We start from the raw sequence: 16,946 nt of genomic DNA, 5'->3' as shown, positions 1-16,946 counted from the left end.
GCCAGGAGTCAGAAGGACAGAAGGAGAGAAGGAGGTACAAACAAGAGAAGCACAGGGAATTTTGAGGGCAGGGAAACAAATCTGAAGATACTGTAGTGGTAGGAACATTCATCACAAACCACGCAATTTAAAAATGAGAACAACAGACAACAATGAACCCTAATGCAAACTACGGACTTTAGTTAATAATAAATAATATTGGTTAATTAATCAACACTGCTCTAAAAATAATGGCATAGCCTAAAAATTTAAATAGTTAATAACATACCAAACATCACATTCTCAGTAAATAAGTATAGAGTATGTGTACGCATGAATGGGAGTGGAGAGAATGTTTGTTTTAAAATAAAATTGTCTTGGGGATGGTGCACGGGTACACTGGTGAAGGAAATTCTACAGGGACTACACCTGAGGCGGGGCAGGGGGCAAATATTGTTTAAAAGCAATGATGTAAAAAATAAATATTTAAAAATAAATAAAATTGTCTTTTTTAAATCCCTCTTAAGACAGATATCATAAAGTAGGCTCCAGACAGAAATAACTATTATTCTCATCAAAATAAAAATAAGGGTTAAAATCGCATTATCTCCTCACCAAGTAATTCCCCTTCCCAAGTTTCTAATTTCTAAAACCACCATCAAAGTTTTTCTGTAGCTAAGCTACAGAAAACAGACTTCTCCAGTTTCTCCCAGGCCCAGTCCCTAATCAACCACCACCAGGGAATCTCTCAGAAGTATCCCCTTTTCTCCTCAGCATATGTCAGCACCTGAGCAAACCACATCAACTCAAAGAAAGCGTAAAACTATAGCCGATCCACCCTGGGTCTTTCCACCAACAGTTCACGATGTGCCTCTCTACCCGCTGCCCATGAGTAAGCACCTCCCCCTCACATATGCTGGTGATGTGAATGCCACATTCCCTCTTCTTGTCCCTCAATGCAATTCAATAAGCACTTAGAGCCCACTGTGTAGCAGGAGCCATTTTCTCGTGTTTTATATTTCCCCTTTATACATGAAATTATCATTAAACTCAAAATCTCTACATTTCCATCTATTTTCTTCAAAGCCTATCTGAAATTCATCTTTTCTGTGAAGCCTCTGTCCTCATGTCTTTCAGTCTATAATCTTTTATTTCCCTGAAATTCAAAAGCACTTATAGCTAGTAAGAGATAACTTAGTACTTGAGCAAATATTTTCTTAGTGTCTCAAAGTACGCAGTGTTTTTTTCCAAGAAAGTGAGAATGTAGCTTATGTATCATCCACAACATTTAGCTCAATGCTGGGTATGAAACATGTATCTTTTGTAGTCTAAAGAATGTTTTCTTTATTTTCATGTTTTCTAAGATTCGAATTTTGTTGACATGTAAAGGTAGCAGATATTATTTAGAAGATAAAGTAGACTATCTTAATAGTTACATGTGAAACCATAAAATATTTTTAAAAGGCAGAGTTTTCGGTAGTCAAGTGAAATACAAGGTATGTTTGCATTAGGAAAGGATATATATACATTTAGTCCTTGACAGTCTATCAAAAATTATTGGCAAAGTTCTTTGGCTCTACTGAAAGCATAAATAGGCTTTTGATGTGGACAGTCACCTAGAAAAACGGCCTTTCACTGGAAAGCAAGCTGAGACCACAAACTATTTGTACACAGGCTATTTATTAACAATTCATTGGCAGTAAACTTCTAGTCATTGATAATCAAATTTTCTATACTAAAAGATACAGCCTTCATAGTGAGTAAAAGATAAACCTGCCATTACGATCCCCACTATTAATTACCCTACGATTCACTACCATCACACTTGTATTGCAGAATGACAAACAAAACCTCAGCTAAATTAGCCATATCATCAAGTCAATACGAGTGTTACCTTAGTGGAATATGATTACTTAGGAACATCTCAGCTGTGTTAATCAATTCTGCTGTGGTATCATGAACAGGATCAACTATGAAAACCTACAGAGGGAAAGGAAACATGAATATTTAAGGCAATGTCACAATATACTTAGAGCAATCTTCAGGCAGCCACTCTTGAACAACATAAAAGAGTTCTACAAGAGCAGTTAGTTTATGTTCAGAATGTGGGGCTGAATGGTGAAGCATTTTTCCTCATGGTTTTATGTCAGTAACATGGGAAGGGTATGGCAGATGGCTAGTAACTCTTCTTGTACCACACCTAACAAAATCTAAGTTTTATTAACCCTCCCACTTTAGAAAATAGAAATTACCATTTTGTGTATTAAGGATCTCTGATTTAAGAATTCATTTAAAACTCAAGTTTTAGACCACAATAACTCACGTACTAAGTTCTCATGGTGTGTTTAAAATGTAAAAATGATAGTATCTTCATTTAATAAAGCTCAGACAAATGGTAAAAGAGAAATTTAAATTTTAAGCAGGAAAAAAGGGGTTTCAAAAGTGAGGAAAGTAGGACAATTTCCCACATAAGTCTAAGGAAGCCAACCTTGGTACTAACCTGGTCCCTGTCTTCTAAGGAGCCCCATGAGGGAAAAGTAAGAAATGAGAGGGGAAAGGGTCAACTAAGAAACCTCTTCCTCTCTGAAGTATGTAAGTAGATACTTCTTATCTCTAAGAGATAAAAGCAACAAGTAGGAACTGACACAAAGTTCTCTTTAAAAGAACAAATTGAGGGCTTCCCTGGTGCCGCAAAGGGTTAAGACACAACCTATGAAGCTGTCCACAGCCTCTGCAGCACAAGTTCGATCCCCGGCCGGCCAGGGAGCTACCCACACGGTGCAGCAGACCTCTCCTGACTTGCCCGTTGCTCCCCTCAGCAGTTTATTTCAGTCAATCTGCCTGTTCTGTTCCCCACTCCTGTGAATCCTCTCACCCCCACACCTCTGCCTGTACCCCAGCTCTTGTATGCATAAATAAATAAATCTTTAAAAAAAGAGAGAGAATAAATTGAGCTATTAAATTTTAGGGAATGAGATATTAAAGAAAAACAGTAGCAACATCTTCATTTTATCAGTAAAATAGAATACTATCCTAAAACTTAAATAACACAGGCAAACCTTCAAGTCAAGGAGGAGAAACATTCCTGACGTGTTTTTAGAGAAAGGACACATTTACTGGTGATAGTGGTATGGAGCAGCTAGTAAAGATGTGAACATTCTAGATATGACAAAAAAGGTAGGGCGAAGGCAAGACAGTTCATGGTCAAACAACAGGAGTTTTACTAACCATGTTATGCAAATTTTTCCTGATCTGCCGAATAACACCAGGAAAGGTAGGTCGAAGCAACTCTTGTAGATTAGAAGGCCATGAATTATATCTGCTATCAACCTCCAGGTTGTTGATCCACTAAAAAATAAAAAAAAAAAAAAAAAAAAAAAAATACAACCTGACACATACATTTTAGTCACCATTAGTGAAGTTTGCAGAAATAACAATAAGATTTTTAAATTATTTTTAAAAAACTCAAAGGAAAACACCATTTTCAAAAATAAACACATTTTCAAAAAAAAAACCACCATTTTCAAAAATGAAAGCAAGTCACAGAACAGAAATCTGTAATCTACAAAGCCCATTAACGCTGGGTTAAGAATAGGTACTGAGGGGCCTCCCCAGTGGTGCAGCGGGTTAAGCGCAGCACTGTGAAGCTGTCTGCAGCCTCTGCAGCACGGGTTTGATCCCAGCCAGCCGGAGAGACTCCCACATGGCACAGCAGACCTCTCCTTTTTCATCCGCTGCTCCCCTCAGCAGTGTGTTTTGGTTGTCTGCCTGTTCTGCTCCCCGCTCTGTCTCTAGTGAATACTCTCACACTCTTGCACCTCTGGCCTATACCCCGGCTCTTGTATAAAAATAAATAAATCTTAAAAAAAAATAGGTACTGAAATTTAATATATCAATAAAAAAGGCAAACAACCTATGAAAAATGGAAATGAATCAATAATCTAAAGCAGAAATATACAGAAGTTCAAATGAGCAATTAACACAAGGAAATACATACTTCTTTTCATGAGTAATCTGATAAACTAAAACAATGAAACTTCACACTCATTAAACTAAAAAAATTTAAGTTTGTTAATATACAAGAATGGGCAAATATACTAGGTGGTGAATTTTCACCCATTGATGGTATCTGAAGGAGTGAAAAACCTAATGAAACTGAAGATTTTATTAAGACCTACCACTAAGTACTCCAGTTGTAGGGGTCAAGCCCAAATAAATTCTCACAAGTATGCACAAAGAGAGAAATATAAAAACAGCACTTATAGTATTGCTTATAACAGCAAAAAGTCAGAAACAACTTAATGTCCACAAAGAGAACAAAGGATAAAGAAACAATATGCACCATTATACAAAAGGGTCAGGAAGTAAAAGTGTGTATATATTCTCTTGTTCATGTAATCAAGAGAGTTTCCTGGAAGGACTCACATGTAATTGGTAATACTGCTTCTGGGAAGAAAAATGGGACAACCAGGGTATGAGACTTAATATATACCCTTTTGAATGTCTTAATTTTTAAACTGTGAAAGTATGGATGATTTTTAAAGATAAGTAAAATATACGATATGCTATGATAAACAAAATTAGTATGTGTCAACCTACACAAGTCTTGAAAAAAATCAATGAGGAATAAAGGAAATTGATGAAGGATACTGATGTGGCATTATTTAAGTTTTTAAAACATGCAATGGGAATAAAATGATAAAATAAGGAATAGAGGAACACACACCCATTTCAGAAGAGGAATTACCTGCCGGGATGAGAGAGGTAAAATAAAGAATGCTTTGGCTAAAACATTTTCCCTCCAGGAAAACAACAGATTGACACAAATGATTACATATTTTTTAAAGATTTATTTTAATTATTTATGCATACAAGAGCTGGGGTATGGGCCAGAGGTGTGGGGGAGTGAAAGGATTCACCAGAGAGAAAGTGGGGAGCAGAACAGGTAGATCTTCTGAAATACACTGCTGAGGGGAGCAGCAGGCGAGACAGGAGAGATCTGCTGCGCCCTGTGGATCACCTCCCTGGCCAGGGGACAAACTCATGCTGCAGTAGCTGCCCAATAGCTTGATAGCGCCGAGACTTAACACCCTGTGCCACCAGAGAGGCCCCAATTAATACGTTTGGTAATATGGTTAATTATGTTAATACTTTACTATTTATAATTAAAAACATTTTAAAGAGAAAAATAAAATAGTATTCATCAAATTAACAATTACATAATCAAGTAAGACTCAGTGATCTATCGCCTACCTAATTTCACTTTCAAAAAATTTCCTAGGGCCTCCCCGATGGCGCGGCAGTTGAGCGCTGGTTATGAAGCTGCCCACCGCCTCTGCAGTGCCGGTTCGATCCCTGGCCACCAGGCAAGGGTCCCACAAGGCAGGCAGATCTTTCCTGCTGCCCGCTACTCCCCTCAGCAGTATATTTCGTCAGCCTGCCTGTTCTGTTTCCCGCTCTGGTGAATTCTCTTACCCTCCCGCGCTGCTGACTGTACCCAGTGCTTGTATAAATAAATAAATCTTTAAAAAAAAAAAAAAATTTCCTTAACAGGGCCTCCCTGGTGGCGCAAGGAGTTAAGCACAGCACTATGAAGCTATCCGCAGCCTCTGCAACACGAGTTCAATCCCCAGCCGGCCAGGGAGAAACCTACATGGTGCAGCAGACCTCTCCTGTCTCGCCCGTTGCTCCCCTCAGCAGTGTATTTCACCCAGTCTGCCTGTTCTGTTCCCCACTCTGTCTCTGGTGAATCCTCTCACCCCCTGCATCTCTGGCCTGTACCCCAGCTCTTGTATGCATAAATAGATAAATCTTTAAAAAAAAAATTTCCTTAATATAAATGCAGTACAGAAACCAAGAAAAAAGAACTCATGTGCCTAGATGTGCTCAGCACATCTTGAACATTAATCTCATTTTTATCCAACCGCCTGAAAGAGCCCCATTCCATCCAGCCTCTATACAGACAAGGAGACTCACAGAGCAGACACTGATTTATATAAATCCTTTATAGAGAAAATGTCTAAGTCCTTTTAAAGAAGGCAATTGGCTGAATCATAAGGACATAATACTTGTATGTAACAGGGAAAATACAAACAAAACACTTTCCCAAAAGATATTCAATTGAATGACAGAGTGGCTACAAAAAAGTGGAAATATCACTATATCACATTAAACATTTATAATTCAACTTTCTGCAGCATTTAAAGTCTACTTTATTATGAAGACATCATCCCATATAAGCAGTTGTTGAAAATCTTTGATGCCAATGAAAGAAATGATTTAGTAATAATTCACCTCGCATAAAAGACAAAGGGGAAAATCATAATAAAGCAACTGGCCAGAATGCCCTTTGGACACTCAACCAGAATACCTACTGAAATAGCAGGACTCCTGATGTCCACGGCGTAGTCGGCATCTGAGGGCTGGATGTTCAGTTTCAAAACATTGTGTAGAGAAAGGCCTTCTATTCCCAATCTATGCAAACCTTCCATTACCCGAGCTTCATTCCTCAATATATCAAACAGACTGAAAAAAACAAGCAGATATTTAGTAAAAAAGACTTTTTTAAAAACTCTTCACCATGAAAGAAATGTATCCATTCAATTTCAATGCCATATCAAGTTAATTGAGAACTCAAAAAAGGATGTTTTTTCCCCCTTGCTTCATATTGTCAAAGTATATAAAACAAAGGAGGCAGGATTGGCTTCTTGGTTCATTTTTATTTTTACTGTATCAGCATATACATTGTTGCAGAAATTATCTCTAAATATAAACACCTACTTTGGAATGAAATAATCCTAAATATGCATTTTACACTGTTTTTTTAAAAACTACTATAATATATTACTTCTTACAGTTACACATGAATGTATAATTATCTCAAAATAAAAAGTGTACTCAAAAAAATATTACAATACATAAGTTTAATATATATTTCAATATCAGGTCCCATGTACACAGGCACACACACAAGATGCCACAGAAACAGGTATGGGGGAATTGACAACCACTTAAAGGTTTTGCCAGGGGAGGTAGAAAAGAAAGGGAAGAGGAAGAAATAGGGCAGGATAAAGACTATTTCCTAGTTTCTTTATCTTTGCATTATTAAAAACCACTACAATGAGCAAGTACGAAGTTTGTAATACTCTGAAAAAATAAAGATACACTGTTTATTAGAAAAGATAAAAGCAAATATGGGCAATCTTTTTTAAAATGTCCTTGGCTAACTTTTCACTAGCTCTTTAAAGCAATGATGTGAAAAATATCTTACTATGGAAACTGCTTCTTCTGTAGCATTAGCAATAGCTTTTGCTTTTATTATTATGAACCTATAGTGTTAACCGTGTCGACTGATTCTAAGGATAATATCTGAATTCTACCCTCGTGTTCACAAACCATTCTCTCAAAAATTCCTAAGGATAATTTAGAGCAATTTTCATTTGTTTTATTTTGATATATGTAACAAAGAAGATCTGCCAAGATACCAGATGCAACATTTTAAATAAATCTACCTCACTACCCAAAAGCAAAAAAGAACTTGCTCTTTTCTCTTTATATGGTTAACAGGAGAACTATGGCTCTAAAAGTGTGTATTGCAAGATACCTGGGCCTTAAATGTTCATTACGATAAAAAATGGTAACATGTCATCCTGTCCACCCCTATCAGAATATGAATTACCTAAACACACTCTCTGGACCTGGTAAACCATCAAAGAGGAACAACAGTCTGAACATGTCACATTATAAAAACTTCTGAGAGAACAAAAAATTCATACCTGAATATATCCTGTGTATCTAAATCAATATGCAGTCCATTGATAAATAGTGCTGAATCTCCAGGCTGTAATCCTAAAGTTCCTTTGAAATACTAAAATATATATTAAAAAAAAAAATTATTAAGCCAGAAGAGAATATTTAACAAGATTTTCAAGTTTCTGGCTTTGTTCTATGTGCAAATGTTGACATCCCCTTATTTACTACAGGAAACCCTAAGGCAGGGCAAAGAGATATTTTACGACCTCCCACAGACCCTTCTTAGCATTCACTACACTAGTGAAACTGCCACTTGCTGTGACATCTACCTCTCTGTTGGGAGTAGGACACAGAGGGAGATAGTTAAATAAGACAAGGGTTGAAGGTCATTTTTCATAAAAGAAGACCTGTTACTCCCCTGTTTGTGTTGCCAACCAAGGTTGTAACAGTAGTGAATAATAACTAGACCTTCTTGATAAAGTCAAGGAATCTAATCTAAGAAGATTTTAAAACCCCACACCTCCCTAAACCTTCAAAGCGAGGTACATGTAGGAACACTGAGTTGCTATTCAAAGAACAGCACCCTAAATGCAACCTAGCTCTCCAAAATTGGTCCTTCAACTGCTGCTTCCTGAGGAGGTGGCCCCTAAGTAATCTCTGCAGCTCAAGACCTGCCTGACCCATCAGAAACACAACTTTGACACCAACTTCTGTTGACTTATATAGTTTAACTCCTCTTTCTCTACAGGGAAACTGAGACTGTTACTTATTATTCTTATCCACATAGTAGAGAAGAGAAGAAACTAATCAGATACTAGGGACAGAATTTAGTTGTCTAAGGGCTGTGGAAGGAGGACAGGGACTGTGGAGCTTCCTTCTTTTCTCATTAGTCAGTAGATGAAAGGAAATAAATTTTAAGAACTGGTATTACATGGGAAAAAACACAAAACCAAACAATAAGGAAGCCATGGCTTTTCTTTCTTTGTCCTGCCAGCATTAAAGGGCAAACAGATAAGAGGATAACAGACCTTTATGCCAATTGAGAATGAGTATTTCTTACCTGAGAGAGAAAAACTCATGTCCAATAAACTCCCAGGTTGCAAATACAGCACCCTATGACCGTAAGAAAGACTAGTTCTGAGCTAGTAAACACAGCTCAAATCTATTTCTAGATCTGGATGCTGGTAACATATTGGTAGGTACATAGGGTAAAAATTCATCACAATAAAGATTTAGGATGTGTACACAAAATGTACAGTAGAGAGATTTTTTAAGGCATATCAAACTGAAATATCAGAGCACTAGGGTCAAAGAAAAAGTACCTAGATGATTGCAGAAAGAAACACTAGATCACACACAATGGCTTCAGACTTAACAGCCACAGTGGAAATCAGAACTCCTAGAAACAATGCCTTCAAACTGCCAAGTGACTTCCAATGTGCAATTCTACACCCGTTATCAATAAAAACAAAAAAATAGAAAACTGATTTCTCAAGATAGTGGAACTGACCTCACAAGTAACACTCATGAAGAATGATGTGCTGCAGCAAAAAGGGGAGTAAACAAAAAACAAAGAAGACCTGAAATCCAAGAAATACGAGATCCAACAAAAGAAAAGAAATGAAAGGAAGGTCCTAGGATAGGTGGTACCCACCAAACATAAAGAACAAGTCCATCAAAAAGCAGTTCAAAAACAGATAAAATCGGGCCTCCCCTGGTGGCGCAGCGGTTGAGCGCTGGGCTGCGAAGCTGCCCGCAGCCTCTGAAGCGACGGTTCAATCCCCGGCCGCCAAGCGAGGGTCCCGCATGGCATGACAGACCTCTCCTGCAGCGCCTGCTGCTCTCCTCAGCAGTGTATTTCGTCAGTCTGCCTGTTCTGTTCCCCGCCCTGGCTCTGGTGAATTCTCTCACCCTCCTGCGCTTCTGACTATACCCAGTGCTTGTATAAATAAATAAATCAATCTTTAGAAAAAATACAAACACAGATAAAATCAGGGGCCTCCCTGGTGGCACAAGGGTTTAAACACTGCACTATGGAGCAACCACAGCCTCTGCAGCATGAGTTCGATCCCCGGCTGGCTAGGTAGAAACTCACATGACGAGGTAGACCTCTCCTGTCTCACCTACTACTCCCATCAGCAGCGTATGTCAGTCTGCCTGTTCTATTCCCCACTCTGTCTCTGGTGGATCCTCTCAACCCCACCCCCACAGCTTTGACCTGTACCCCAGCTCTTGTATGCATAAATAAATAAATCTTAAAAAAAAAAAAAAAAAAGATAAAATCATGCCCCCCCCCAAGAAAAATACAGGGAATGTGGAGAGATGGGATAAGTGTCCATAAAGAATAGTGGTAGACATGAGAGAAGCAATAAAAGAAAGCTAAACCTCAACCTATCCTTATACTAGGAAATCAAAATATAAGATCAGAAATTAAAAAATTAAAGTACCAATTTAAGCTAGCTAGGAGTCTAGAGATAAGTATCAAAAGAAGAGTTAAAATCTGAAAGCCGATGATTCTGGAAAGGGGACGTAAGACAGAATGAGACAGGTTAGGGGGTGCTATTTTTCTAAATTAAATAGTGGCATCTTTTGGTATATATTGGATATATTCATATCCAACTTTGACTAATAACTAAAAATACTTCTTAAAAAAGATTACATAAATGAATCAAAATACCACCATCTTTGATAAAAGAAGAATCTAACTGTTAAAGGTCACTGATAGAACTCAGATTGCCTCATCTTTAAAGATACACTACAAAACAAAATTTCACTATTTTTCCACTGGTTTATACCTTCTGATTCTCTTCCACTTCAGTTCTAAGTTCTGAGCTCACAGCTGTTTTAGTTATTGCTCTAAAGAAATAAAAACATTGTCAGTGTTTAGTTTAACATTTGATATAATTGTCTTCTTTCCATATATTTTAATATGAGACAATACATTGCTCGATAAATTACCAAAAATGGGAAAAAAAAACATTAAAACTTTACAATTAATATATCTAATATATCTAATATATCTCTGTGCTCAAATGTGCATATTTTTTCATTATTGCAAAATTTAGCATCAATGGCATTTCAAGCCAAGTGCAGTAATTTCCAAGAGCTTAGTTAAATGCATGTAACTCTATTCCTGTATCGCTCTCTACTGCTCATAGGCTAAAAGATAATGCTAAATAAATTAAAGCAACAAAATGAAATATTCATGCTACTTAAGCACTTATGGTAGAGGCAAAACCCTATATACATATCTTCAATACATGCTGAACACTAAATGAGAATGTACTGTGAATTTTAAGTTCTGACTAAGACTAACCAAATAAACTTATTTATAAAATATCTCACATCAGAAGACAAAACACTTCATTAAGTGACTCAAGGAAAGCACTGGCATGCAAGTCATTAGTTTCTACAAGGCTGATTTTTAAAACAATTTTACCTTGAATTTATGAGATATGAAAGACCATTTTACAATTGAAGGCAATATCAGAAAAGATGCTATTAAAATCTTATTCTGTTAGTATGAACAAGTCAGCCTCTATGACTCGTTTTTTCGAGATGAAGATGACATATAAGAAACTTTAAAAAACACTACAGTCCACCCCTGATGCTAGATGAGTTACATCTGCACACATTAGACTTTGTTAATTCATTCAATCCTAAAAGGTAGGTATTGTTATTTCCATTTTACTGTTGAGGAAAGTCAGGTAAGAGAGGTTATTTATTTGCAAAGGTCATACAACTAGCTTAGCAGTACCAAGAGCACAACCTAGACCAGTCTCTTCAACAGCAAAATGGAGGGTCTTGCCTTCTTAGAGAGATAGCACCATTAGCGGTATAGTGCTGGTAATAAGAAAACTTTTACTTTCTGAACATTTTCATATTTTTAATTGCCTCATTCTTCACATAAACTTGAAGATAATTAGGCTGTTATTAAGAGATGAACATCTTACCTGGCTTTGGTAGGAAAATTCTGACTAAGATCCTTCATCACCACCAAAGCCAACTCAATAGGAGCAGCCAAGATTCGTGCAGCAGTCTGGAAACTTAGATCTGAAACAATGCCAAATACAATTTAAAGTGTATTAACCCAATGCAAGAAGAAATGGGGGAAAATCACATATATTTTCACTACTTTCTTGGTAATTAAGAATGCTTTTGAACACTACCATTTCAGAGTGCACAAGATTTAATTTCCCATTAATCATTTTATAGGTCACGACAATGTTTATTGTTCCTTGCCATTCCTTGATCTACCTGCATAAAACACGAGGACATAGAATAACAAATTCAGCACAGGATAAATCCATCTCAAATCCTTTTCTTTTTTCTGAAGTTACAATATATCACCAAGTATAGCAAAACACTTTAGAAGTCAGGTTGGGGGAAGAAAAAAACTTCGTAGTTTTGGAGTAGAAAAAGAGGTATGTAACTTGCCATACCGACATGCTTAGAACATTCAATAGACAGAATGTTTAAGAAAGGTATTCATACAGAAATGTAAAGACTAAGACAAACATGTTTCTAGGACTATAAGCTTGTGGATCTGGCCACATAGAGGAAGATTTAAGACTCATTTATGTACAATACTTCTGCACAGAACTATCTATCCACAAAGGACTTACTTCCTTTCTTTACTGATTAATCATAATCACTTTATTCTGAAAATCTGTGGTTCCTCAGAATCATGAGTACAAAGACAATAAAATTCAAATTCTACCTTTCTCTTAAAACCACAAAATTAAGTCAAAAAGTCAAGTCAGGGCCTCCCCGGTGGCGCAGCGGTAGAGCGCTGGGTTGCGAAGCTGCCCGCAGCCTCTGCGGCGCCGGTTCGATTCCCGGCTGCTCCCCGGCCACCGGAGGAGGGTCCCACATGGTGCGCAGACCTCTCCTGCCACCCGCTGCTCCCCTCAGCAGTGTACTTCGGTCCTTCTGCCTGTTCTGCTCCCCGCTCTGGCTCTGGTGAATTCTCTCACCCTCCCGCGCTTCTGACTGTGCCCAGTGCATGTATAAACAAAACAAATGAACAAACAAATAAATAAATAAATAAAACATGCCTCTATTTAAAAAAAAAAAAAAAAAAAAAAAGTCAAGTCAGTGATTCCTCCACGTTTTTACTACCTTGCAATTGCCAAACTTTTAAAGGTGCCATTTCATTGGTGCTCTCCACAAGATGCTTTCTGAGTTCTTTCAGCTCTCCCGCCAGGTGAGGGTGCAGGTCTCTAAAAGACATACACAGTCAGTCCTTTTTCATGTGTCTTTTCTTTCTGAACACAAACATAAAGTTGGTACCACCTTGTCTTCAGGATTTTCACCTCCTACCAACAGGAAAATTCATACAATAAAGGAGGGAAATTAAAGTTTTGCTTCTCTTAAAAAATAATATGGAAAATTACTAAAATTAAAAACCATAAAATTTACAGATGAAAAAATGAGTCACTCTAATAGTGGGTTCTCTGCGGGGAGGGGGGTAGAGCGCAATGGGACTGAGACTGGGGAACTGAGGGGACCTCAATTCTACCAGTAGTATATTACTCACCTTATCTCATTTCTTAAGTAAAAGAAGGTGTACCCTGGAGAAAACACTTGATAAATAGTACTTTGGAACAGAAAAGCAGGATGATAGTAACAATCAATTCTGGATGGTAAGAACATGAGTGTGTATTATTTTAATCTCTACACTTTTCTGAATATTTTTAATTTCTCAAAATAAATCAGAAATACACTGCTGCCAGTCTCAAAAGAAATTTCTTTCCAATAAACCTTCATAAATCCTTCAATCAAGCTAGCCAAGATTATTAAATGTTGCTTAGCTTTACCTTGAAATATAGTACATTCTACTGAAAGCTAGTAAAGCAGATGATCAGAGGCAGATACACATCATTTAGATCTGACAGACAGCTGGTTGCAAGGGCAGTTCTGTTCTAAATGCTACAAACTGAGAAATTCTTAAATGTAACATGCAAAAAGGTAAAACATTTACTCAGATCCATCATCTTCCAACCAATCCATTTCTAACAAGTTACTACAATATTCTTCATTAAAAAGGCCCAATTATTTAGGATAACTGAAAAACTACTCTGACTGTCCTAAAAAGAAACTGTCGACAACTTCCAACATACTACCTTGTACCATAAAAAGGGATCATAATGCTATCAAAAAAATAAATAAATAAAAAAATTATGAATATGAAAAGGGACTCTGGAAATCCAGGTCCAGTAACAATGAAACCTGATTAGATACTAATGACACCAAAAACCGAGGTCAAACACAAAGAATTATACACACTTAGGATGATCTCAACATGTCAACACTAGCTCATTACAAACTCAAGTGATAGCATGATCAAGTTATTTGACTCAGCCAAATATAAAGATGTGATATATGAGACTAAGCCTTCGTATACTATTCTATGAGATTCCTTTTCTAAAAGGCACACTCTAGCTGTCCTAACATTTTCAGATAAAACAAGCACAATTCAAGGTTCTGGACATTTACCAAGTCATAATGGAAATAAGTATATTTGAAAAATGATCTGAGAGGACTTTTAGCTATAAAATTCTATGACGCATTCAAAAAATGTTTATGGAATTTTCTTCTGAAAAAAATCTTCCATCCTTTCACACAAAGCAAATTCTGATAAAACGTATTTCCATTGAAGTTGCAGAAAATCTATTTCACATTCTACTATACCTCGTCTGTGTTTTTTCAAACTATGTTTTGCACAAACAGCCATGACCTCTAACTCAAAATACATTTGATTTTTTTCACAAAAAAAAATTGGGTGAAACAATTCAATTTCTCCTACTACACTAATCAAAAATGGTACATAACTTTATGCCATCAAAGGTAAGGCCCAGAAAAGGAAATCAATCTAAGTGATAGGCAGGCAATCATAGTATCATTTAAGAATAATGCAATTCAGGACAACTCAAAGTCATAAACTATATTATAAATTAAATGGCAATCTCTTCATGTCAGGTTACAAATATAAAATGCTGTTAGCAGAGTTTTAACCCAAATAGTAATAAGCGAATACTTACAGTGAAAGGAAACTCAGAAATTTAGAGAATAAGGGTATTTGCTAAAAAAATATCTATACCTTAATTTTCCAAAAAGGAATCCTTGAACTTCATCAATAGGATCATTTTCACCAATCACTGTGGTGTTTACTTCAGTTCCTATAAAAGCACAGCAAGTTCAAACCTAATCACTCAGATTAAAAACAAAAGTTATTAAACTCAAAAAATTTGAATGTAAAACGATTAGAAACACCTGAAAGTATAATGCTATTTAAAATGTTGAAATTCTTTTGTAGTAGTTCTGTAAATATACAAAATAAATGTTTTACCATTTCCTTTGTTCATGACTGAAAAATGTGGGTTATTTCTTTCATATGCTAAAAATTTCAAAATAATTAATTTTAAATTATGAACAATGGTTCAAAATTCTGCAGAATATGCAAATAAGACAACTTGCTAGTAAATAAAATTATTGAAAACAGAATGATGTGGAACTAGGTTTTCTTCCATTTTCCCAAACTGATCATTTTTATTTAAAATGACCTAAAAAGGGAAACTTAAAAGACCACACATAAAATTTGTGATTAAAATAAGGAATTCAAAATGACAACAGAAAATATCCACTGTAAACAGCTCCAGTACAGAAAATGAAAACCTAAAATTAATTGCTAATGGTTAGGAGAGTTTAAGATTTCACACTGGAGAACATATTAATGGCTATTTGTGAACTACGTTACAGCAGTAACAACAGCTACTACTTACTAAACTTTTTTGATGCAAAAACTGTGCTACATTATTTATACATCTTTTCTCCCCACAAATACTTTGAGAAGTTATATGTCACTTTCTGCACTTTACAAAGGAGAAAATTATGATCTACAGTATTTGCTTAAGGCCCTCCAACTCAGATGTACCAGAACCAGGAATCAAACAGTGTCATCTTACTCCTAAATTCTTTTTCATTAGGGAAACAAATTCCCCTTTAACACGTATTTTAAAGAAAACACATTGGTCTTAATTTACAAATTCACCTTTCACCTGAGTATCATCCTTGGCCTTGTACTCAGTGCTCTTAATGGCCAATTCCACACCATAACCAGAGAGATAAACGGGCTCCTTCCTGGGATTCTGCAATTAGAGCAAGTATTCCACCATTACCACCGAAATCTGCACGTCTTCACATGTCACAGTGTACAGGCTGTGACAGTTAGTGTCACCTAGTCACCACCGAGGATTATACACCCAAAATGCACTTAAACTTCCATGGAAATCCTATACTCATTCAGATTTTTGTATCCTGCCACAAGCATGGTAACGGGAATTGCAAGGTTGAAGCAAAATCAGATGAAGGGGCAGGTAAAGGGAAAAGGTAACCAAACCATGTAAAGACATGGAAAAAGGAGGGGAAATGTCAAAGAACCTGACAGCATGGTTGAAAAATGCTAAGACGTCAAGCCCAGAAGTGATTTACTGGGATCAGTGTGTGCACAGCAGCACCCCCTGCTCAGCACGGAGTAGCTTTCAAGGGCCACAGCAGATGCCAAAAACTGAAAACAATATATTTCTTGGGTTTTTTCCTATACATATCTATGATAAAATGTATAAATTAGGCCCAGTAAGAAATTATCGACAGTAATTAATAATAAAATAGACCAATTATAAAAATGTACTGTAGTTAAGTTATATGTCTATATGCTCTCTCTCAAAATACTTTATTGTACATAATATTTTCAGACTACGGTTGACTCTGGGCACCTGGAACTGCAAAAGTGAAACCAAATATAAGGGGAAACTGGTGTATATATACATTTTTTATTTAATTTGCATGTCTTCAGGCAGGTATGGTTTATTTTTATAATTTGCCTCCTCAAGAGGATGGTCACTTGCAGACCTAGCTTTCTGACATTTATTTTCAATAAATCTTTCTTAGAGATAACTTTTCAAAAAATCTATCACTGCTGATCTAATAATTTAACAAAAATACTTCCAGACACAGACCTTTGGACCGACTATGAGACACCCTTACAGTTGTAGAGAATACTCTTATTTTATTATTAATACTTTGATTTGTGTTTTTCTTTATGGTGGTTCTTTGCTAGCTCCATCTGACTGTAGGAGCAACCCTCTTTCCTAAGCACAACCACGCTGTTTCTCTGGGATTGGTGGACATGTGCAAACATCAGATGAGGCTGG

General features: G+C 36.6%; 1 protein-coding gene across 4 annotated transcripts in view; it reads right to left on the bottom strand.

Annotated features, from left to right (window-relative positions):
* The window catches only part of UGGT1 (UDP-glucose glycoprotein glucosyltransferase 1), a 149,347-nt gene that overhangs the window by 64,058 nt on the left and 68,343 nt on the right, over positions 1-16,946 (bottom strand). For all 4 annotated transcript variants that reach the window (XM_037523151.2, XM_037523155.1, XM_037523153.2 and 1 more), the window contains exons 7-15: positions 15,785-15,881; positions 14,834-14,912; positions 12,853-12,953; positions 11,685-11,784; positions 10,527-10,587; positions 7,755-7,846; positions 6,354-6,504; positions 3,208-3,327; positions 1,874-1,959 (exon numbers count right to left, since the gene is read on the bottom strand). In XM_037523151.2, the coding sequence (XP_037379048.1) occupies positions 1,874-1,959; positions 3,208-3,327; positions 6,354-6,504; positions 7,755-7,846; positions 10,527-10,587; positions 11,685-11,784; positions 12,853-12,953; positions 14,834-14,912; positions 15,785-15,881 (887 nt within the window). The remainder of the gene's footprint in view (positions 1-1,873; positions 1,960-3,207; positions 3,328-6,353; positions 6,505-7,754; positions 7,847-10,526; positions 10,588-11,684; positions 11,785-12,852; positions 12,954-14,833; positions 14,913-15,784; positions 15,882-16,946) is intronic.

Source organism: Talpa occidentalis, unplaced genomic scaffold, assembly GCF_014898055.3.
Source record: "Talpa occidentalis isolate TD23 unplaced genomic scaffold, MPIMG_talOcc4v2.1 talOcc4.3, whole genome shotgun sequence".
Taxonomy (NCBI): domain Eukaryota; kingdom Metazoa; phylum Chordata; class Mammalia; order Eulipotyphla; family Talpidae; genus Talpa; species Talpa occidentalis.
This window is presented reverse-complemented; position numbering and strand designations above follow the sequence as displayed.